The sequence below is a fragment of the Aythya fuligula genome, chromosome 27 (genome assembly GCF_009819795.1).
Source record: "Aythya fuligula isolate bAytFul2 chromosome 27, bAytFul2.pri, whole genome shotgun sequence".
Classification (NCBI taxonomy): Eukaryota; Metazoa; Chordata; class Aves; order Anseriformes; family Anatidae; genus Aythya; species Aythya fuligula.
The window spans coordinates 1,254,034-1,276,314 of record NC_045585.1 but is presented as its reverse complement, the minus strand read 5'-3'; the positions used below and the strand labels follow the sequence as shown (position 1 = coordinate 1,276,314).

The following is a 22,281-nucleotide window of genomic DNA, read 5'->3' as shown; positions in this document are numbered from 1 at the left end:
TCGGGATAGTCCTCATGCTCTGCTGCAAGTCAGATGAGCCAATAAACGCATCCCGGACAAAGCGGCCCTGAGCAAGCTTGGGGCGCAGAGAGCCTGCGGGGACCGTGCTCAGTCAGCTGCTTGCCTTACAGTTAGTGGCTCATTTCAGGCTTCCTGGCTGGTAAAACTACAAAAAGCCTTCCCCAAAAGCCTGTTTGGACAGTTAGAATACGAGTGACTCTGGTAAATAGCATTAGAGCCGTACGGCTGGTGTATGCGAGCTAATCCCAATAGCTTTGCGCACGAGCGATTCCAGTAGCTGGAAACTGTCCTGACGGCGAGGAGCATCACGCAGTTTTTGGGGAGCCCACGCCAGAAGCGGAGCTGAGCCTGGATGTTTCAAGACCTGGAGCTGTCAAGAGGCAGGACTGTGGCTTGAGGTTGAGCGCTCTGCCCGTCGGGGTGAGCTGAGTTTGCACGGGGAGCTGTCTGCTGTCGTGAGCAGCTAAGGGAAAAGTTTCCTCAGACTGTGGCAAAAGAGGTCAGGTCTGAGTCAGAATAAAATGCAGTATCTGCAGCTTCAGGCGTCTGCCGGGTAGGAGGTAGTGCCCTGCTGGGAGGGCAGCAGTGAGTATTGAAAATAAAGGCAGTAAGTATTGAAAACACAGACTGGGCAGCACTGGGAGCGCCGAGGAGGCCGACGAGGATGGGATTTGTGGTTGGAGGAGCACAGCCACGGCTGCTCAGCACCAGCGTGGGACAAATGCTGGGCCCCGTGCATCTCGCTGGAGGGAAAGCAAGTGGTGGAGCCATTCCATGGTCAGCACCCTGCTGCGGTCTCCGTCAGCACCTTCCTGGCCACAGCTCTCCTGCACCCAAAGCCCCGTCCGCAGCGTCGTGTCCCGGACCCACTGCAGCCCCCTCCGTGACGGCGGTGTGCACGGGCTGACCGTCCTGCCCTGAAGGAACTCTTGAGTCAACGAATTGCCTCTCGTTCCTCTCTGTGGCTCCTGGTGCAGACACAAACCCAGCGAGATGCCTCCTGGAGCCGCTGATGCTCCTGTAGTGCCAGAGCCCTTCAAAATTGCTGCCCCTGCTCTTCCTACAGCAGCAGTCTGAGCGCTCCACGTCCTGCGCCTTGGCCTTACTGCAGACTTCTCTCCCAAAAAGGATGCTGTGAGATGCAGACCCCTAATAGTGCAGGCAGATGTTCCTAAATAACGTTCCTCTGCCTCGCTGGAGTTACCGCTGGTGGTGGCAAGGCTGGTCTCCTCTGTGCCACGCTGGCGTGAGAGCCAGTTGGGCGTAGATCAGTCAGAATCAGGAAAAGTGGCTCTTAAATTGCTCTGAGGCTTAAAAGGGAAGGAGCAGTGTGGAGTTGTCACTGTTGTCACCAGGAGGTGCTTGGGGTGGAAGTCAGATGAGCTCTGGGAAGTCAGGCAGCCCTGGGGCTCGTGCTTGGGAAGGTCTCTGCTCCGGAGGGGCCCCCAGAAATCGGAGAGGGGTCAGGTGGGTGGCACCCGTACCCGGTGCAGAGCGCTCTGGGGTTCTTCCCCACGCACTGAGCAGCTTCTCCAGGCTTCGTTTGGAGCCACAGACTGGGCTGTTAGCTGTGCCATGGCAGAGCTGTGCCAGGCGTGCTGTGAGAGCAGCCGGGTCCCTCCTGTCCGGCAGCTCTGCGGAATATGTAAAGGGGGAAACTGCATGACTTGCTTGAATTTTCTCTGTTAAGGAATGCCTCTCGAACTAACTTGTTTTAATGACTAATCTGTGTTGTTGCTTCCAGGTCAGGGGCCATCACATTGCAAAGCTTGATCCTCTCGGCATTAGTTGTGTAAATTTTGATGATGCACCAGTAACTGTTTCTCCAAACGTCGGTGAGAATTGCTCTGCAAATTAATTCTAATGTAATTTAACTTTTTTACCCCTCCCCTCTTTTGTTTTTCTCCCTCTCTCCTGTCCCTCTTGGTATCTGTTCTCCTGTCCACTCCTGGCCCATTTCATAGATTCGAGGGCATCATGTAGCACAACTCGACCCACTGGGCATCTTGGATGCGGACCTGGACTCGTCCGTTCCGGCCGATATTATCTCATCCACAGACAAACTGGGTGAGGGCTTTGACAGCAGTCAGTGCTGCATTGCTTGAGCTCCTCTCTCTTTCACAGCTTCGTAGGTAGAGCGCTTCACCCGTGCAGAGGGAAGCTCTTGGGTTTCCTTCGTGATGATCACTCTAAATTTAATCACTCCTGGAGCGTGCGGCGGCGGAGCAGCTCTGCCCCCCTCCGGCTGTCCCAGCCAGCGTGCGCCGAGCCGAGCTCTCCGCTCGGGTCCCGTTTCTCCTCCCAGCAGAGCGAGTTACCTCGCCTTGCAATGGGATTAACTCATCCCGTGGGGGAAGCCAGCACTTCTTCTGGAAATGGCAAGCAGCCAAGAGGTTTTGTGACGGGGAGAGCATGAGATCTGGTGCCTCGGCACCTCCTGCTGCTCTCGGAGGGCCCCGCCAGCAGGCGCTGAGCACTGGGGAGAAGGGGCTGGCCTCATCCACACCGGGCTGACGCTGCCAAGAGAAGCGTCCCGGCGTGCCCCTGCCGTGATGCCCTGCCTTCCCCATGCTCCCAACCCCATGCAGCACCTTGAAATCGGTGCCTTGCCCCTTTTCCCAAGACTGAGCTATGAGAACCTGCCGGTGATCATGACAAGGAAGCTTTGGGACGCGTTCCCGCACCAGTAGGGGGGTGGAAATTCCAGTGCCTGGAGTGAAAGACGCACGTGTGCTGCGCGGGAGGGTGTGTGTGGTGCCGAGGACGTGGACCCTAAATCTGAAAGCGCTTAACCTCAGCCCTCTGAGCGTGCTTCAGTCGTGATCTCCGCAGCACGCTGCCGTTCTTCCAGCTGGAGCAGGGTCGGGGCAGCTGAGCTCTCTCACCTCGCTGGTGCTTTCCGGGGGTTTGACCCCGGTGCTGCGAGCACTCCTAGAGGCATGCTTCTAACTTAGCCTAGAGCTGCAGTAACGATCACTAACCCGCACAGCGCAGCAGCCGATGGGAACACGTGCCTGTCCAGATCTCCTGGCACCCGGCTGGGGGTGGATGGGGAGGAGGAGCCTTCCCCAAAACCAATTTTTGTCCTGCTGGGGTGCAGGAAGGTGCTGTGACAGCCAGGTGACCCAGCCGAGCAGCGTTTTGGTTCCAGGAGCTGCTGTGGCAGAGGCTGGGCACGTGTGGTTGTCGCCTGTGGCCCGGTCAGAAGCGTGCAGCAGCCTGCTGAATTTTGTCCAGGATTACCTCTGCGTCCTGCTTGGGGCTGGGACAGAGTTAATTTTCTTCCTAGGAGCTGGGAGTGGTAGAGAAGGGTTAGGATTTTGTCGTCCCAGCAGGTGGGATAAAGGGAAGCTGCTTCACCCCGAGGTCTGATGTGCTGCCAAAGCGGGGCTGAGCACCAGGAGCCGGTGGCTAGGGCAGGAGCGAGCCCCGTGCCCGGGGCTGTGATGGGAAGAGGTGGGGGGATGTGTGCTGCGAACCTGGCTGCAGGATTGGGAACAAGTCCCCGTGTCTGCCAGCAGCAGCAGTGCCGCGAGGGAGGCTTTTAGGATGAGCAGGATGTCCCTCTTGCTGTCTGGCCAAAGCAGAAACTCAGAGGAACAAAAAACCTGCCCGAGGCTTCTCCCCGAGTCCTGCCGCGGAGGCGCGCACGCCCGCAGGCGTCTGCACGGATCCGTTTTGTCTCTGGGCTGTAGCTTTTGTCACCGAGTGTCACACCTGCCGAGTGATGCTGAATGCCTTTCGGCTTTCAGGCAAGCTCTGCCTGCTTCCTTTTCCCCCTCAGCAGGAGCTCAGGCTCAGCTCCTGCCCACTGCAGCTCAGATCCCCTCGCTGGGTCCAGGCTGTGATGGGAGAGGCCGAGAGCGGCCGTCAGGTCTGATCCAGCCGGGGCTGCTCCTGCCGTGCAGCCCTCTTTATGCCAGCAGCAGCACCACGGTGGTGATAAAACCTGGGTAAAGTGATAGCAATCTCCTTTTTCCCACTCCCCCGGGGTGCGTGGCCGTGAGCCATGCAGCGTGCCCCAGCTGGAGGTGTTCGGCATCGCTGCTCCGGAGGCATTAGCCAGGAGAGAATCTCAGCCCGAGATCTCTGCGTCTAAGCCAGGCGTTAATCTTAATTTCTTCATGCCTTTCTTTCTGAGATCTGTCACTGCAGTTCCTGGTGTTGATTTAATTGCCAGGATCGCACAAATTCATCGGAAATAATGAGTCCAGGGAGCAAGCCGTGCCACTGGTACCAGCTGCTGGTTCGTGCTGGGGCTGGATCCCCGCAGCAGGCAGGACCCCGGGTTCAGGTGGCTGTGTGTAACCAGAGGAGGCTTTTTGTCTGCGTGTAACGATTATTTAGTACTCAATAGGCTTTCTGCTGGTAGTGGTGAGGAAATCTTCATCCGACTGATCTCAGAAGAAAATAGCAAACAGCTTTCAGGCGATGCTGAGCGCGGCAGAGGGAGCGGGCGCTGGTGCGGAGCTGGGGCAGGCAGGGGCTGTGCAGTCCCCGGGGACCAGGGGCCAGGAGGGAGAGGGGGCCAGGAGGGAGAGCTGCACAAATGCCGCCTTGCAAAGCGTGGCCAAGCCCAGCCCAGCAGCAAATTCCACGGAGCTGGACACGGGACTTTTCCCTTAATTGGCAACAGCCTCCCGTGCCGCTGAGCTCCCCGGCGGCCCAGCACTGCTCTTTTCCCGTGCGGGGGCAGCTCGGAGCTGTGCTGTCCTCAAACCACAGCCCCTGAGCGAGCGGCTGCCCCCTGCCATCAGCCCTCCGGGGGCAGGAGATGGGCACCGTGGTGCTGGCAGTGCCCCGTGGGCTCTCGCTGGCCGTGCCAGTTCTCAGCCTCCTGCAGAGCCGTGGTGCAAAGCCCCTCTAAGGGGCAAAGCTGGTGGGCAGGTCTGCAACCAGCAAACCTCAGGGCAGTGTGTTTGGGGATCCCCCTGCCACGCTGGGCATCCCTGGGCTGCCTTGTGGATCCCTCCAACGCTGTGGGATTTTCCACTCACAGCCCCAAAAGCGCTCTGAAGGGGCACGGAGCAGCTGGCTGGAGCTGAGCCTCCAGCGGGGGCTTTCTGGAGCCCGCAGGTTGTAGAGGGCCCGCAGCACCCTGGGTGGCATCAGCCCCGCCAGGCAGCGAGCAGGAGGTGCAGGGATGTGTGGCAGGGTGGGGACGGTGTCTCCCTGCTGCCCTCGCAGTCAGGACGAGTACAGATTTTCTGGATGGTGCCTAGGATCTGGCATAGCCTGCTTGTTTGCAGAGAAAGCCAATTTCTAAGCAAATCCCGCTGGCTTTTTGCTTTGAAAGAGTATTTCCTAACACTGGGGCTGCAGTTAATTTACAGAGCAGCTAATAACAGGAATGTTTTTTAACCTTGCCCTCGAAACAATCTTGTTTCCTATTTCTGTGCAGAGAAATCCTTAAAGGTCAGCTTTTGTGGTGGGAGCTGTGCTGCTAACAGCTTAAACTGTGGCCGGGCAGTGCTGTAAATCAAAGGAGTTGCATGGCTAATCTCTGAAATTGATCTTTCTTCTCAATTGCCTTTTGTTTAGCAACTTGCTTTTGTCTGTTTTGGAAGCTCTCTTTGGATTAAGCAGTGTGACCTTTGGAGAAAATGCCAGGGTGAGAAAGCCTGCCCGGGGGCACGCGGTGAGGCTGGCGCTTCTGCAGCCAGGCACCCGGGATTAACGGAGTGGTAGGGCTGGAGTGCCAGATTCCTCTTCCTTTTCTTATGTTTTATTTGATTTTTTTTTTAAATATCTCATCTTGATCTTCTACCGCAGCTGATCCGGCATGGTAAGTGGTGTAGGACAGAACCGACGGGGTTACTGCAGGAACTCGAGACGACCCGTCCCAGGGAATACCTTAGCGTGCTAAAATCCAGTCGTGTGTGGAAGGCGGTGTGTGTCTGAGCGTCTGTCTGTCTGCCTCTCCGTGCAGGGAGTGTTAGGGTTGGTTCAGCCGTGCCCCAAAATCCTGTGCTGCCCACGGAGCTGCTCCGTGTGTTTGACAGGAGCCAGAGCAAGGGCAGGTTCCTCGTTGGGGTCCGCCGTGGTGCAGGGGCTCCTCTGGCACAGAGCTCATCCCCCAGCTTGGGAAGAGCCCCTGCAGGGAGCTGGGCTGGGAGCAAACTCCTCCGAGCTCTGCTTCCCCCCTGCATCCCACAGGAGGTCCCTTTGCACAGACCCACGAGCAGCCCCGTGCCCCCCACCACCCGCGGGGTGCTCCCTGCCCAGCCCTCGGCAGGCAGCAGCGCTCTGCGAGAGGGCACAGCAGCACCTCTCCCACCTTGAGTCTCACCAAGGAACGCCTCCCGCCCATATAACTCCCTTCCCTGCTGACCAAAGAAGCGTTCCCAAAGCCTTTCTCATAGCCCCGGGTGAGATTGAGGCACTCGGCCACCTAACGCAGCCAGGGAGTGGAGCCCCGGTGCCGCTCGCGCCCGGTGCCGCGTCCCCGCGCTGAGCATGCTCGCAGCCTGCTTGAGCAACGTCAGCCTTCTGCCTGCTTGCTGCACCGTTTGTCGTCCCTATTAACAGCCCCACTCGCTCCTACAGCGCAGGAGGGAGGCCCTGGGGGAGTTCCCACATCCCCCGTGGTGCACGTGCACTGGGAGCGGAGGTGCCGGCAGCGGTGCCCCCATTTCCTCGGAGCAGAGCACGGCTGCTGTTCTCTTGGCAGTGGTCTTGTAGAGATAAGCTCTCCCAGTAGAGACAAGTGGAGCAAAATCATCTGGGGAGGACGGGGAGGCTCTCAGCACCCAAATCTCTGCTGCACCTCCCCGCTAGCCGTGATAACGCGCCCGTAACGCAGCGCGGTGGAAGGCGCCTCGCTGCGGCGCTGTGCCACCGTCTTAGGTTTCGCTGCCCCGCGTGAGGGGCGTGTAAGAGGAGATCTCAAACCATGCAGCTCAACTGCTACCCAGTGTCTGGTGCCCCTCATTCCCCTCCGTGCTCTTGCCTCCTGCAAGCAGCTCTCTGAAGACTTTCCACCGGGATTTCTCTGCCATGTAGCGTGTAGTCATCCTCCATCCCAACCCTTCTGCCCCTGGTGGTTTTGACTGTGTTTGAATACTGTATTTTTGACTTGTGCTTTCCATGACTAGTTTTCACGGTTCCAGTTTTTTTTTACTAACTTTGACGGCGTCTCTCTATCTTCTCCCTGCTGCACCCCCCCTGCCCACCCCAGACCTCGCAGTGTTCAAGGAGCGGCTGAGAGTGTTAACAGTAGGAGGTATGCAAATACTGAGCCTTTAACCCTCGGGAGTGCAGGACTCTCTTTGAATAGGTTATTCTGGGCATGGAGCAGGAAAGCCGGTAACGCGGTCCCCTCCCGTGTCGCACCAGTCCTGACTTTTGTAACCCGCTCATTTTTGATTTGTCTGGCTAAAAGTCTCGAGCTGGGTGCTTGGTTAGCGATGCTTCACCCGTAGAGGTGCCCAAGCTAGAGCCTCGCTGCCCTTCTCCATACTCTGTGTTTGCATGCCTGGCTTGCTGGAGTACACGTTTTATTGTCATTATTCATTTCATGAGGCCTCAATCTCCCTGATGGGTTCAAGTCTGGTACAAAGCCAAGCTGCCTTTACGCCCTGTGATTTCCACGTGCTGTGCGTGTCACCTGCGCACAGCAGCGGGAAGAGGTGCGTGCAAACCCCTCTCCTGCCTCAGAAGGTCATTTATTCCATTTGGGGGACTAAAACCGACCCTTGTTTTTATTTGGTCATCTCAACAAGGCGCAGCCACGAGGCTTTTGATCCCCTCCTGCGCGGGAACTGCCCTGTTTTGGCCCGGTGAAAATTTGGCAACTCGTCCCTCACCCCTGCCTTGCTGCACCCATTCAGAAGGACCAGTCGTCCTCCTCCCCGTGCCTCAGTTTCCCCAGAGGCAAACATGAGCTTCAGCAGGCACAGAGGCACATCCAAGGGCTCGTGAGTGCCACTGCAGGCCCGGAGTGCCCTGCTGCTTTAACAGCAGCACGGTGGCTTTATCTGCAGCTCCAAAACCTGGTGCTGAGGTCCTGACCCAACCTGTGCCCTGTTCTTCCTCCTCTCCAGGAGCAGCCCAGCGCCCTGCCAGTCACCAGTGTGCTGTAAGCAGGCGCATAGCAAGCGTGCTGGCATGTGTAATTGGGTTTTAGAGAAAATACCAGCACGCTGCTGCTCCCAAGGCCAGGCTGCCTGGCCAGGGGCTGCTTTCAGAGCAGCATGCGACCTGCCCGCCCTGCTTGGATGGAGCTGGCGAGGCTGCGGTGGCTGCTCCCGGAGCCGAGGGCTGGGCTGGAAAAGAAGCTTGAGAGAGCAGAGCAGTTCCCCTAAAAGAGCAGCAGGAGCTGGGTGAGCCTCCGTTGGGGTGCCGGCTGTGGTGGTGCCGAAACCACCCCGTGGCCACATTGGTGCCAAAGGCGAGCGGCGCTCAGCCCGCGCTCTGCATCCCTGCACCCCCCTGGCCGTGCCGGCTCGGCCAGCCCCGGCCACCCCAAATTGAAGCGAGCAGCACCCGTTGTGCCGGCTGGCACCGCTCCCGGGTGAGCTATTCAGGAGAGTCCGTGGCAGAGCCCTCGTGCTGACGCCGTTTTCTCTCTCTTGCTTCTCTTCCTTTTTCTCTCCTCGTTTGGGTCCGTCTGTTCTAACCGTTCCGTTCTCTGCTTCGACATTTTTAATTCTGAACGTCTGGTGAAATCCCCGTTTTTGCTCGATGACTCCTGTCACTTCCCCTGTTTCTTTTGTCTCCGCTCTCTTTATAATTCGTGGTGTATTTTGTGTTCTTGGGGCTACAAACTTCCTGATTCTGACCCTGGATTTTAATTACCAATTTACATGCACATATATTGCTTTGTGTTTTGTTCCCCGCGTTACCTTCCATAATAACCTTGTGCTCAATGTCTTTTGTTTAATTACTGCTTGGTTTTTATCCGTATAAACCTCCTTCATGCTTATTTTTGGTTTTGTGCTGCTTTTTGTCCCCTCCCCGCCTCTCCCGAACACACCTGGGTGCCGTGTGGCTGTGTCCAACACCCCCCCCATCCCCCTCCTTTCCTTCTCTCTCTTGCTTTCGCTTGTCCCACCCATGAAAATCCTGCAGGCTTTTACGGGCTGGATGAATCTGACCTCGACAAGGTCTTCCACTTGCCCACAACCACTTTCATCGGAGGCAACGAGTCGGCTCTTCCGCTCCGGGAAATCATCCGCCGCCTGGAGGTAAGGAGCAGGGCAGGACCTGCTGCCGGCCCACGTCGGGCTGGGCACGGCGACTGCTTTCCAAAAGTCGTTTTTTGAAAGTCTCACCCTGGGGAGAGGCTCCTCTGCCTTCTCCTCCTGCTGCTGGTCCTGGTTAGCACGTACCACGCCGCTCTGCAGAGCTGTGGAGCCCTCCCAGCCGTCCGCATCCTGCCTGTGGCTGTGCGTGCCAGCGCTATTCCCCTGGTGCCGCCTCGAGCGCTGCTGCAGCATCCCCGTCTGCAGGCTCTGCAGTCCTGCTCCTCTCCTGGCCGCCTGTTTTTAGCACACACGTTTCGAGCTTTTCAGGCTGGGCTCTGTGCTCACCCTGCTCATAGCAGCAGCCCCACGGTAGCCCGGCTGTCTGTGGTCGCCCCCGGCTTCATCCTGCACTGGGGCAGCGTGCTTGGGCTGCTGCAGGCTGAGCAAGCCCCAGACAGCTTAATGCTGCCTGCACTTTGAAGCCCGGCTGGTGCAGCTGGGTTTGTTTTTTTGCAGCAAACGGTGCTGGGGGCTCCAGCCACAGCCCCCGTGCCCTTTGGGGAGCTCTGAGCTGGGGCTGCAGCGTGCAGCTCCGGCAGCAGGCAGCGTTCCTCTGCCAGGCGTCGTGATGTGCTCTGCCTGGGCTGAGAGTGCGGGTGGCTCCCGGTCAGGCTGCAGTCTCTGCCAAGACAGGTTGACCTTGGAGAAGCAGAGCTGTGTAAACATCTTAGATAAGCTGCAAGGAGAGCGGGCTCCTTAATTTTGGGAGGCTGTTTTTTTCAGATTCTCGCCCTGCCGTAGCGAGTGGGGTCTAAAAAGGCTCCGAGTCCCGGGGTGAGGTGCTCTCCCTAACCTGCCCTTCCCCAAGGGAGTCCCCAGACTCTCACAGACAGGCAGAGAAGGACCCCGGGGTCTGGGGCTGGGTCCCTTGGGGCAAGCAAATGGGTCGGATTTGTACAGGAGCACCGACTGCCCCACTCGTGGGGTTGTTCCATGCTGCATCCCGTGGCAGAACCAGCGAGGGTGGGGAAGGCAGCCCCAGGCTGCAGGTGCTGGGTCTGGTCGCTGCCGCCTGCTTTGGGCAGTGCTGGTGGTGCAGGACAGCTCGTTGTCGTGCCGAGAGGCCAAAGGGGGGGATGACGGAGCACCGAGCTGCATGGGTCAATAAGATCCCGCACGTGCTGACTTGGAGCGAGGCGAGGACGTGTCGGGGCTCCCGTGGGTGTTTCAGTGTCCGTCCTCTCCTCACGGAGCAGATGGCGTACTGCCAGCACATCGGCGTGGAGTTCATGTTCATCAACGACCTGGAGCAGTGCCAGTGGATTCGGCAGAAGTTTGAGACCCCGGGGATCATGCAGTTCACCAACGAAGAGAAGCGCACGCTGCTGGCCCGGCTGGTCCGCTCCACCAGGTACCGCGCCTCGCGCCGTGACACCCCTAACCCGCACCACCCCAACCGAGGGGCTCGGATTCCCAGATTCCTCATCAGCCTGCCTGGTTTCACAAGCAGCACTCGTGCCGAGGACGCCTGGCCACCCGCCGAGGCACGCTGCGGGCGAGCTGTGCCTCCTGGCTGCCCTCCGGGAGCACGCCGAGCCGCGCCGTGCCGGCTGCAGCCTCCCTGGGCAGGGTCGGCACCTTTCCCTTTGTTCCCCGGCTGCACGGGGGTTGTCACGGGGGTTGTTTGCTCCCAGCCGCCAGGCAGCTGCCGTAACCTGACGGCCACCTCCTGAGTCACCTCTCCTTGACGTCATTTGTCGCGGTCCCACCGGGCCGGGTTAGCAAAGACGATCGGCGGGGTGCCGCAGGCGAGCTGGGCTGGCAGGGCTGGCTCAGGTGCTGCTGGCACGGAGCCCAAAAGCACGGATGATCCTGGCAGAAGAGGTCCAAAAATAAGATGCTGTGCAGCGGGCTTGAGCGCAGCACAGAGTCGGTGTTTGTGCAGGGTGGGGGAGCTCTGCAGAGGGTGCTGGGCTGCTGCGTGGTGCCTGCTGGAGCATCACCTCGTGCTGCGGCTCCCGTAAGGTCCCTGTCTCCTCTCTGGTCCTGCCATCAGTGGGAGGCCTGGGAGTGATCTCTCTCTCACCTTGCCTTCCAGGTTTGAGGAGTTCCTCCATCGGAAATGGTCCTCGGAGAAGCGTTTTGGTCTGGAGGGCTGTGAAGTGCTGATCCCAGCCTTAAAGACCATCATTGATAAGTCGAGTGAGAAGGGAGTGGATTATGTTATCATGGGAATGCCCCACAGGTAACTGTCCCTGTGCGCCGCAGCGCTTTGGGGATGGGGATGGGGATGGGGATGGGGACAGGGATGGGGATGGGACAGGGACAGGGATGGGGACAGGGATGCTCCTGGGGCTCAGTGCTGCAGGGCCAGGCTGGCTCCGGGCTGAGCCACCAGCTGAGCGCTTGGCTCAAGGGCTCAGGCCTCATCAGCTCTCCACTGATCTGTGTCACTGGCTTCAGCTTATTTCTCATTCTTCTGGAGAGTGGTGAGAGGCGCGGTGCCTCGAGCAGCAGAGACCTTGCCTTATATCACAGCAATGTGCTCAGCACAAGGTGTGAGGCCGTCCCGGCTGCTGCTCTGCACAACCTGCCACGGCTGCTCCGGGGCTTTGGCAGGAGGGGCTCAGTGTGAGCAGAGATCGTATCCAAGAGCAGGATTCGACCTCGCTGTTCTGGGGGTGCAGGAGGGGTGAAAATGCAGAGCCCCGTCCCCTGGCTGCCCCCTGCAGCTCGGTGTGACGGGGACAGCACGGGGCTGTGCTCGCGCCCTGCTCCTCGGCTGGCTGCTGGCTGCTGACGGCGGCGTTGCTTTTGCAGAGGGCGTCTGAATGTTCTCGCCAACGTGATCAGGAAGGAGCTGGAGCAGATCTTCTGTCAGTTCGACTCCAAGCTGGAGGCTGCTGACGAGGTGAGTCTCCTCCTCTGCGCCGTTTCCCTAGCAATTTGTAGTCTGTCCCCGTTCGGCCCCTGGGGGCCGTGGCAGCGCAGCGCGAGCTGGATCACGCGCGGCTGGCGGCTCGCTCGGTGCTGCAGAGATTTCTCCAGCGTGCCCCAGGGCACCGCACGCCCCTGCCACCGAATCCTCGGTGCGTGACCGTCGGTGCCTGTCCCGGCCTCCGCGGCAGAGTCTGCTCCGTCTCTAGGGGAGGCCGGGCTGGTGGCAGCCTCTGCAGGGCGTAAAACGGCTTTTGGTAAATGAGGAGGTGCAAGGAAGGTGAGCAGCAGCAGCACGGTGCCTGCCCAGGTTGCTGTGGTCACCCCGACTGGCCCGGTCCCTGGGGGCTGCACCGGAGGCAGGGGTCGGCTCAGGGCCGTGCCACAGCCCCATGGGACCCATGTGGGCCCCGCGGCCTCTCCAGAGGCTCTGAGCTCCCTCCCTGGTGCTGTTGCTTGTGCCCCAAAGCCACGTTGAGCTGGGATGGTTTGGCATTTGGGAAGCTTCATCGTGCCCTGCCCTTCAGGTGGGCTTCCAGGGTGCCCCGCGTGCCTCAGGAGCTCCTCTTGGAGAGGAAGCGAGCGGCAGCCGCTCTCCCCAGCGCTCTTGCCCGGTGTCTTCCCCAAACCCACCTCGCTTGCTCCTTCCCTGGCACCTGGGGACTGCCCAAAACCGGGCTCGATGCCCGCCTGATGGTTGCGTGTATCTTGGTGCCTGCATCAGGCTGCTGCTGTGGTGGGTGCCAGGCCAGCTCCTGAATCCTGCTGCCTTCTGCCAGTGCCTTCTGCCAGCTGCCAGCTGTGGGTGGGCAGCAGACGTGGCTTCTGGCAGCAAGGAGCCCTCTTTTTGCAGCCCCTGGGGTCAGTGCCACCCTGCCCCATCCACGAGCAGCCCCCGTTGCGTGGCAGTGACTCTCCTCTCCCTCCCCCAGGGCTCCGGTGACGTGAAGTACCACCTGGGGATGTACCACCGGAGGATCAACCGCGTCACCGACAGGAACATCACCCTTTCCCTCGTGGCAAACCCCTCTCACTTGGAGGCAGCTGACCCCGTCGTTCAAGGCAAGACTAAAGCGGAGCAGTTCTACTGCGGGGACACGGAAGGGAAGAAGGTAAATGGTGCCCACCCCGCTCCCTCGCCGTGATTTGGCACAAACTGGGTGGGTTTGGTGGGGACCAGGCGGATCTGCACGCAGAGCAAAGCCAGGCGAAGGAGCCCAGCTGATGATTGTTTGCCTGGAGGCCTCAGAAGCAGCAGCTTTAGGCTGGAGGATCTATCGAAATGTGACCGGGTGCTCCCAGACCTCGGGGTGGGCGAGCTGGGGCCGGGAGGGGACCCCCCTGGTGGGGACAGCGGTGTGACACGGGCCCAGATGTGAGGGCAGGCCAGCGGTGGGCTTTTGGGGGATTTATTTGGGAACGCTTTCACTGCCTGATTCATCACAGACCTGCCTCTAACACTCCAGAAGAAGTGGAAGGGTGAGATCAAAAGTACTTCCCTTCCTCCCACGCTGTGAGGGCTGGAATATAAATAGACAAGCTCTGTCCTCGTCTGACAGGCAGCGTCCTCAGCCAGCCCCCGGGTAAAATATCAGAACACAGAACTGGAGCCGCAGCGAGCTCCCTGCCCAGCCCGGCCCAGCAGCGAGCGCAGGATCTCCTGCCGGGATGCCCTCTGTCCTGGGTGAAAGCGTGCATGAGAAATGCATTTTCCTTGGCTCGTCCCAGAAAAAGGCCTTGTTTAGGGGTGTTTGTGCCTGGGAATGGGACTCGCCTCCCAGCCAGTGCCCTCCGGCCACCAGCACGTCACCAGCTGCCCCCTCAAGCTGCCGAGAGGGCGACCCCTCTGTGGGGCGTTGAGGTGGGACAGCCGATGGCCCCAGCCTCCCCCTGGCATTGCACCAGCCACAGCTGACACCGCTCCGATCCTCTGAGAAGGCCTCGGACACGCTCACGAGCTGCTCAGAGACCTTCCAGGGAAGCCCGAGGCTCGGGGGATGAGCCCTGGGCCCCTTCCTGGCGGCCACCTCAGCCCCGTGTCCCCCCGCAGGTGATGTCCATCCTCCTGCACGGAGACGCGGCCTTCGCCGGGCAGGGAATCGTGTACGAGACCTTCCACCTGAGCGACCTGCCCTCCTACACCACGCACGGCACCGTGCACGTCGTGGTGAACAACCAGGTGAGGAGCACATCCCCTGCTGCACGGCCCTCGCCCGGGGTTTTAATCCTGGCTTTGCTGCCCGGCCAGGCTGGGTCGCGGTGCCAGGGCAGCAGGAGGTGCCTGGGGCCGTGCTCCCCGGTGCCAGCTGAGGACGGGGCCGGGGGAAGCCCCGGCTCAGCCGCAGGCACCGAGCTTGGCCTGGCACTGCCCGCGTCCACCTGGCACTGCCTGAGCCGATGAAACAAGCCTGGCCCGGGGCCCGGGGGCTTCCCTCGCGAGCAGCGACCTGCTGGAGGGAACGAGGCTTTCCAAATCCTCACCGCTCTGTCCCCTGGCCCCTCTGGCCCGCTGCAGATCGGCTTCACCACGGACCCCCGCATGGCCCGCTCCTCGCCGTACCCCACGGACGTGGCCCGCGTGGTGAACGCGCCCATCTTCCACGTCAACGCCGACGACCCGGAGGCCGTGGTGTACGTGTGTAACGTGGCCGCGGAGTGGCGGAGCACCTTCCATAAGGACGTGGTCGTGGATTTGGTAAGGAACAAGGGACGTGGCGCGGGGCTGTCCCGTAGAGCAGTCACTGCTGCGGAGCTCCTGGATGCCCACAAAACGCCTCTCGGGGTGCGGGTTCCGGACGCTGGGGTTTCTCCTGGGGGCTTTTGCAGCCTTTTTTAACCTGTTCACTGTGAGGGGAGGGAAAGAGAGGATGGAAAGCAAGGCGATGAGGGTGTAACAGCACTTGGAGAGGAAAAGCTGTCTGTGGCTGTGCGGGGCCCTCCTGCATTCAGGAGGACAGAGCCGGGCCCTGCTGGGCTGGCTTGGACTCTTCCCGGCACACAGCCAGGTAACCGGCCGCCTCCTGGGCCGCACGTCGCAGGCAGCTGCTTTCAAAGGCTCTTTTCCCTCCCGGCAGGTGTGTTACAGGCGCAACGGGCACAACGAGATGGATGAGCCCATGTTCACGCAGCCCCTGATGTACAAACAGATCCGCAAGCAGAAGCCGGTGCTGCAGAAATACGCGGAGCTGTTAATTTCACAGGGGGTGGTAAATCAGCCGGAGTACGAGGTACTGTCACCGGGGGCCCGCGAGGAGAACCGCAGGCGGCAGCTCCCCAGGGCTGGGCAGCGCCGCGGGCTGAAGGATGGGGGGCAGGAGGAGCTGGCAGCACGCAGCCCCTGCGTGAGGGAGCGGAAAGGTTTCTTGGCCTGGGGGGACACGGAGAGGGCTGGGGCGTCCCAGTGCCACGCAGGGACCTGCTGCAGCGCTTGGCTAGCTCAGGAGGCAGGGAAAAGCCCGGTGTCTGAGCAGCCCCTAGACCTGCCCCAGCTGCTGCGCTGTCCTGTGCGAAACCCCTCGAAGCCCCTTTTTTTGGTTCAGACCCCGGGGGTGCCAGACCTTCGGGGCCCGTTTCTGCTCGCGCTCGTCACCTAAAGGTGGCAGAGCTGTGCTACGCTTGGGCGAGCGCCCGCAGCAGCTGGGGCAGGAGCAGAGGCTTGTCCTTGGACTGTGCCAGCCCCGAGCAGCGCAGGAACATCTCGTTCACTGACTGCCCCTGGGTCGCTGCGGCACAGCCCGTGCGGTGCCGGGTGGCGGCAGCGGGACCTGCGGGAGCGCCGTGCCTCGTGCGCTCTGCAGCAGGCTCCCTGCATGGCTCCGCCTGGCCCCGGGGACTCTCAGCCCTATTTTGCAGCACCACGGGCTGCATGGGAGCCGTCGGTTCAGCAGAGACGTTCGCAGGGGCGTGGGGCTCTCCTGCAGCAATTCTGTGCTCCGAGGCTGAGCTGCAGGGCCTGGGGGTCCACCAGTTGTGGGGGATTTATTGTGCCCTGCTGCAGGGACCGGCTGTGCCCCCCAGGACCCTTGCAAGCTTGCGCTGAGGCCCCCAGGCTCAGCACCCTTGTTCGGAGCCTCCTCCCTAAAGCTTTTTCGCCTTGTTCTGCCTCTCAGGAGGAAATTGCTAAGTATGATAAGATATGCGAGGAGGCCCATGCGAGATCCAAGGATGAGAAGATTTTGCACATCAAGCACTGGCTGGACTCACCCTGGCCTGGTCAGTCGCTAGCAACTTTTGGAGGTCCCTGGCAAGTAGCCTGGCTCCCCTAAAGCCAGCCGGGGCTCCTGGTGCTGTGACAACTGTCAGTAAACGTGAGCAAACCCCCTGCTTGCAGGTTTCTTCACTCTGGACGGCCAGCCCCGCAGCATGACCTGCCCCTCCACCGGCCTGAACGAGGAGGACTTGACGCACATCGGCCAAGTGGCCAGCTCCGTGCCGGTGGAGGATTTCACTATCCACGGAGGTAGGGGCGAGCTGCAGCTCTGCCGGGCTGTGCTCTTCCAGGGGAGGGGATGTGGGTGAGGGCTGGAACAACGCCTGGAAGGAGGGGCAGGGGGGATGTCACAGCACTGACACGCTTCTTTGCGGCACCGCGAATCGGTTCACGAGGGAGCTGTGGTTAAGGGACCGAGGAGCAGCTCCTCCTCGGAGCTCATCCTTCCCTGCACTCCTGCTTCCTCGTCCCTGTGCCTCCCTCCCACACAGGCACAGCCTCTACCCGAAGCGTTTGCGGTTTCCCAGTCCTCAGGCGGGCTGTGGGACAGGCGCCTTGTCACCGAGCGCCCTCCTGCACCTTCTGTCCCCGCAGGTCTGAGCCGTATCCTGAAAACCCGCGGGGAGATGGTGAAGAACAGGACTGTGGACTGGGCCCTGGCCGAGTACATGGCATTCGGCTCCCTCCTCAAAGAGGGCATCCACATCCGCCTGAGCGGCCAGGACGTCGAGAGGGGGACGTTCAGGTAAAGCAGCGCGTTGGCTCCAGGCAGTCACAGCCTTCTGGAAGGGATCCAAAGTGACGCGGTCTTTGTCCTGTTTTTTTTTGGTTTTGTGTTTTTTTTTTTTGGCCGTTTTGAGCCCTCGTTGGCAAAAGAAGTCCAGGAGAGTGCATCAAACGAGCCGGGAAGGGGAAGTTGGCTGGGGCAGAGCCCCGATGAGGCAGCAGCTTGTGTTTGGCGGGGTGGTGGCGGAGACGTGCTGTCCTCTCTTCCAGCCATCGCCACCACGTCCTGCACGACCAGAACGTGGACAAGAGGACCTGCATCCCCATGAACCACCTGTGGCCCAACCAGGCTCCCTACACTGTCTGCAACAGCTCCCTGTCCGAGTACGGCGTCCTTGGTGAGTGGGGGGCTCCGCACCCACCCCCAGGGCCAGGCCGTGGGGGGGGCTGCGGGAAGATGACCTTCTCCTCCTCCTCCTCCTCCTCCTCTTCCTCCCACAGGCTTCGAGCTGGGCTTTGCCATGGCCAGCCCCAACGCCCTGGTGCTTTGGGAGGCCCAGTTTGGGGACTTCCACAACACCGCCCAGTGCATTATCGACCAGTTCATCTGTCCCGGGCAGGCCAAGTGGGTGAGGCAGAACGGCATCGTCCTGCTGCTTCCCCACGGCATGGAGGGCATGGTGAGGACCTGGGCACCCCGAGGTGCTGGGCGCGAGGCCGTGCTTTATGGCACCCGCTGCAGCTGCTCGTGCCGTTTGCTTCACCTGCAGGGTCCCGAGCACTCGTCTGCCCGCCCGGAGCGATTCTTGCAGATGTGCAATGACGATCCCGACGTCTTCCCTGTGAGTGGCAGCCATGCTGAGCTCAGCCCGGCCCTCCTGCTTGTCCCTGCTGGGGCCCTCGCTGTGCCCTGGATCTTGTCCTAACACTCGAGGGAGGGAGCAGCCCCCGGGGGGGCTCCGGGAGGCGTTTTGGTTGGGGGTCCCTGCGCTGCAGCTGGCTGCGCTCGGCAGAGGGGCTGCACCCGGTGCCGAGGCTTGCAGCCACGCTGCCTCTGTGCCTGCTGCGTCCCCAAAAGTGCTGTGACACGGTGGGGAGGGAGTTCCTGGCTGCCCCAGGGCGCAAAGATGCAGCCTGCCCAGGTGCTGCGGGTTCTGTGTGCTGTGGGGGGAGCGGGACGGGGCAGAAGGGGGGCGAGAGGAGAGGCAGGGGCTGCGTGCCACCGGCCTTCCCGCCAGCCGGAGCGCTGGGGCTAAGAGGCACTCGTGTTTCTGGAAACCCTCTGAACTGTGCTTGTCGAGGCAGAAACTGGACGACTTTGACGTGCGCCAGCTGTACGACTGCAACTGGATCGTCGTGAACTGCTCCACTCCAGCCAACTTCTTCCACGTCCTCCGGCGCCAGATCCTCCTGCCCTTCCGCAAGCCGGTCAGTACCAGCGGGCCTGCGCTTTCTGCTCCGCTTCACCCGGCTGCAAGCCAGGGCAGGGCGGCCCCGGGTCCGTGCCAAGCCTGAGGACGGGGCTCGGGGCAGCAAACGTGGGCAGAGCAGGGCTAGCAGCGAGGCAGAGCCCGGAGCACAACGCGGGAAGCGCTGGGAGCTGCTGGCGGGGCTGCTCCTGGGTTAAAATCCCCGCTGTCCTTGGGAGGATGGAGCAGCCCCTCTGCTCTCGTGCCCTGCGTGTCACTGCGTACCCACGGCCAGGCGAGCAGGCAGCCTGAGTCCGAGCCAGCGAGGAGCAAGGACCTCGTGGTGCTGGGGTTGCTCCGGTACAGGACGTGCTGCGAGCCGGTCCCCGCAGGCTGGGGTGGCCGCGAGCCCTTCCAACACTCGGTGGGCAGGGCAGAGACGTCAGGGCTGGGGGCACTGACAAATAATCCAGCGCAGCCTACACCTCCTGGCGCTGCGGCCGCGCGAGGGAGGCAGGTCCCTGGCAGCTCTGCAGCCTCTTCCCAGGGGAAATCCAGGCTGGGAAAGCAGGTGGGGGTGGCAGCGCCGAGCCTCCTGCAGCGCGGCAGCGAGCGAGGAGCAAATCTCTGCTGGCAGCTCCCGGTCAGAGGCAGGGGAAGGCGGGCAGGACGGGCAGGCTCTGCTGTTTGTTGGCAGGGGAGGCGGTTCTGGCGCGGCTGACCGCCTCGCTCTGCCTCTTCTCCTTCCCCTGCAGCTGATAATCTTCACTCCAAAGTCGCTGCTGCGCCACCCCGAAGCTCGCTCCAGCTTCGATGACATGCTGCCAGGTACGAGGAGCGTGGAGCTGTTTGTCTGCCCGCACGCCGCGCTGCGGGATGAAGGGTGAAGGGCAGGCGCTGGCTTGGTGTAAAGTCCTCCTGGCAGCAGCCTCCCCCCCGGCGGCTCCCGGCCAGTTTTTGCTTTTCTGGCTGAGGCCGAGCAGGGCTCACACCAGCAGAGGCTGGGGTCCGCCGTGCCCGGAGGAAGCCCTCCCTGCTCCTTGCTCTGCAGGGCAGGGGCAGCGCTCACCCGAGTTGAGCTCAGGGTGTGCCGTGCTCTGAGCTAATTGGAGCCTCCCCTCATTAACGCTGTGTCTGGCGCCCTGGGGCGAGCTGCCGGCTCCGCCGGTTCCTCGCATGCGGCTGCAGCAGCTCATGAGGGTTTCCAGCACCTCCCGAGCCCGTCGGAGCAGCAGGGGGGGGCTCTCTGTGTGGCAAGGAAGACCCCCAGCTTGGCTTCCCGAGCTACCACCTCCATCCAGCTTAATCCCTGCCCTCACAGCCCTGGGGACGTGGTGAAATAGGGCTGGGGGTGGGATAGGGCCAGCTCTCTGCAGGCATGAGCCGTGTTGGGTCCCCTGCCGCGGTCCTGCCGTGCGGTCTCACCCCCACGCCTCCACAGTCTCCCCGACCACGCTCCCCCCGGCACCCAGAGCCACTTTTCCCAACCCTTGAGATAAGCAGCCCCTGGGCAGCTCCTCCCCGCATTCCTGCCTCAATCTCCCTTCTCCTTTTTGTCCGAGCCACCTGGTTTCGGGGGGCTTCCCGGAGCCTCCCGTCACCGGCTGCGCCCTGCCGGTGCCGGCGCAGTGCCCGTGCCGCTGAGGGTGGCGTTGTGTCCTCGCAGGCACCCATTTCCTCCGCGTCATCCCCGACAGCGGCCCCGCAGCCCAGAACCCCGCCAACGTCAAGCGGGTGCTGTTCTGCACCGGCAAGGTGTACTACGACCTGACGCGGGAGCGCAAGGCCCGGCAGATGGAGGCCGACGTGGCCATCACCAGGGTGGAGCAGGTGAGGCCCCCCCCCCGGCACCCGTGGCCACGCTCAAAGGCCTCGAGGCTGGGGCGCGATGAGCAGGAGGAGGGCGGGAGGCTGAGGTTTGGCTGCGCCGCTGGTCCCGGCTGCGGCCCCCTCCTCATTTCTCCCTCTGTCCCTCCGCAGCTGTCCCCGTTCCCCTTCGACCTCCTGCAGAAGGAGGCGCAGAAGTACCCCAACGCCGAGCTGGTGTGGTGCCAGGAGGAGCACAAGAACCAGGGCTACTACGACTACGTCAAGCCCCGGCTGCGCACCACCATCAACCGGGCCAAGCCCGTGTGGTAAGGAGCGGGGCCGGGACCCCACCGCGGGGCCGTGCCGGGGGGGCTTTTCTGGTGCCCCTGACCCCGCTGCCACCTCCCATGCAGGTACGCGGGGAGGGAGCCGGCCGCTGCCCCCGCCACGGGCAACAAGAAGACGCACCTGACGGAGCTGCAGCGCCTGCTGGACACGGCCTTCAACCTGGACGCCTTCAAGGACCTGGCCTGAGCCGCCCCCCCCCCCCCCCCCCAGCGTGGCCGCAGCAGCATGCCCCCGGCGCCGTCTGTCTGTCCGTCTGTCTGTCTCTCGCTCGCCTCCCGTCTCCGTCCTTAACTACAGACCTTGGAAACTAAAACGCCCGGCGCCTCCGCTCCTTGTCCGTCCGTTGTGCGCCGGGGGGGAAGAGGGGCTGCGACCCCCCCCCCCCTCCCTCCCTCCATGGGTTTGGGGAGGATTTGGGGGCTCCGTCCTCGTGGAGCCACCCCGGGGCTGGGGGGCGGGTTCTGGCTGTGCGGTGCGCGACGCGACAGCGGCTTCCTCCCTGTCCCAGTTCTTCCCAGTTCCTCCCAGTGCAGGTTGCCCAGAGTGCTGGGGGAGGACGGGGCGACCCCCAGGAACCCCCCACGGGCCGGGGTTGCCCCCCCCGAATAAACACCGAGCTCCTGGCGCCGACCCCACTCGTGCCCATCACTGTCCCCGTGGGGCGCAGCGTCCCCCTCGCCCACCCGTGTGCCCCTGCCCCTCCCCAGCACCCCCTCACCCCAGTGCTGGGTCCGTGCCCCCCCCACGCGTGTCACAACCCCCCCACTCACATCCCACCCCCCCCACGCCCCCCTTCCCCCCTCCCTCTGCCCCCATCTCGCTGCGCCCCCGCGCAGCGCCGCGCGCATCCCCACCCCTACCCCCAACCCCACGCCGAACACGCGTGGGTTCTGTGCCCCCCCCACCCCCCCCCCCCCCCCCCCCAGGTCCTCGCTCCCTCTCTCGGCACTCGGCTGCCCACGCCTGGCGGGGGGGGGACAACGGGGGGGGGGGAGGGGCGGGGCGGGGCCGCGCACAGCGCAGAGCTCCCGGCCCCATTGTGCGCGGCGCGCGGCGGCGCGGGCACGGCGCGGGCTCGGCTCGGCCCGGCCCGGTTCGGCTCGGCCCCGCCCCGCCCCGCCGCGGCTCCGCGCCCCCCACCCCCCCCACCCCCCCACACCTCCCCCAGCCCTCCCCCACCCCCCTCCCTTCTTTCCCCTCCCCCTCCCTCCCTCCCCCGCCGCCGCGCCATGGAGCCGGGGCCGCGCGCGGGCTGAAAATCCCGCGCAGCTTCCGCGCAGCCGCGCGCGCACGGCGCCGCCAGGGCCATCTTGGGCCGCTCGGCTCGGTGAGTGCGGGGGGGAACGGGGGGCACCGGGGGGGACACCGGAGGGCACCGGGGGGGGGCACCGGAGGGCACCGGGGGGGGGGACCCCGCGCGCAGCTTTGCGCCACCCGGGGCTCGGCTGAAAATCGCCCCCCCCCCCCCCCCCCCATATCCTCCCCCCGTGGGGCAGCGGTGGGGCCGTTGCCGTGGGAACTGCGCCGCGGGTGGGGGGGGGGGGAAAAACGCGGGGGGGGCCCCGGCGCGGCGCTGTCACGGCCCCCCGGGACTTGTCACGGCGCCGCCGTGGGCCCACCGCCGTGGGCAGCCCCC

The 22,281-nt window shown here is 62.7% G+C and overlaps 1 protein-coding gene across 1 annotated transcript in view; it reads left to right on the top strand.

The window, feature by feature from the left end:
- OGDH (oxoglutarate dehydrogenase) overlaps positions 1–20,962 on the top strand; it is a 33,380-nt gene extending 12,418 nt beyond the window's left edge. The window contains 21 exon segments of the mRNA XM_032204081.1: positions 1,986–2,088; positions 7,199–7,243; positions 9,091–9,206; positions 10,463–10,617; positions 11,305–11,451; positions 12,027–12,117; positions 13,076–13,255; positions 14,194–14,322; positions 14,659–14,838; positions 15,218–15,370; positions 16,253–16,355; positions 16,474–16,602; positions 16,948–17,098; positions 17,350–17,477; positions 17,581–17,759; positions 17,850–17,921; positions 18,385–18,507; positions 19,244–19,316; positions 20,155–20,318; positions 20,469–20,623; positions 20,711–20,962. Of these exon segments, the coding sequence (XP_032059972.1) occupies positions 1,986–2,088; positions 7,199–7,243; positions 9,091–9,206; positions 10,463–10,617; positions 11,305–11,451; positions 12,027–12,117; positions 13,076–13,255; positions 14,194–14,322; positions 14,659–14,838; positions 15,218–15,370; positions 16,253–16,355; positions 16,474–16,602; positions 16,948–17,098; positions 17,350–17,477; positions 17,581–17,759; positions 17,850–17,921; positions 18,385–18,507; positions 19,244–19,316; positions 20,155–20,318; positions 20,469–20,623; positions 20,711–20,831 (2,697 nt within the window). The 3' untranslated portion in view covers positions 20,832–20,962.
- Positions 20,963–22,281: the final 1,319 nt, after the last annotated feature.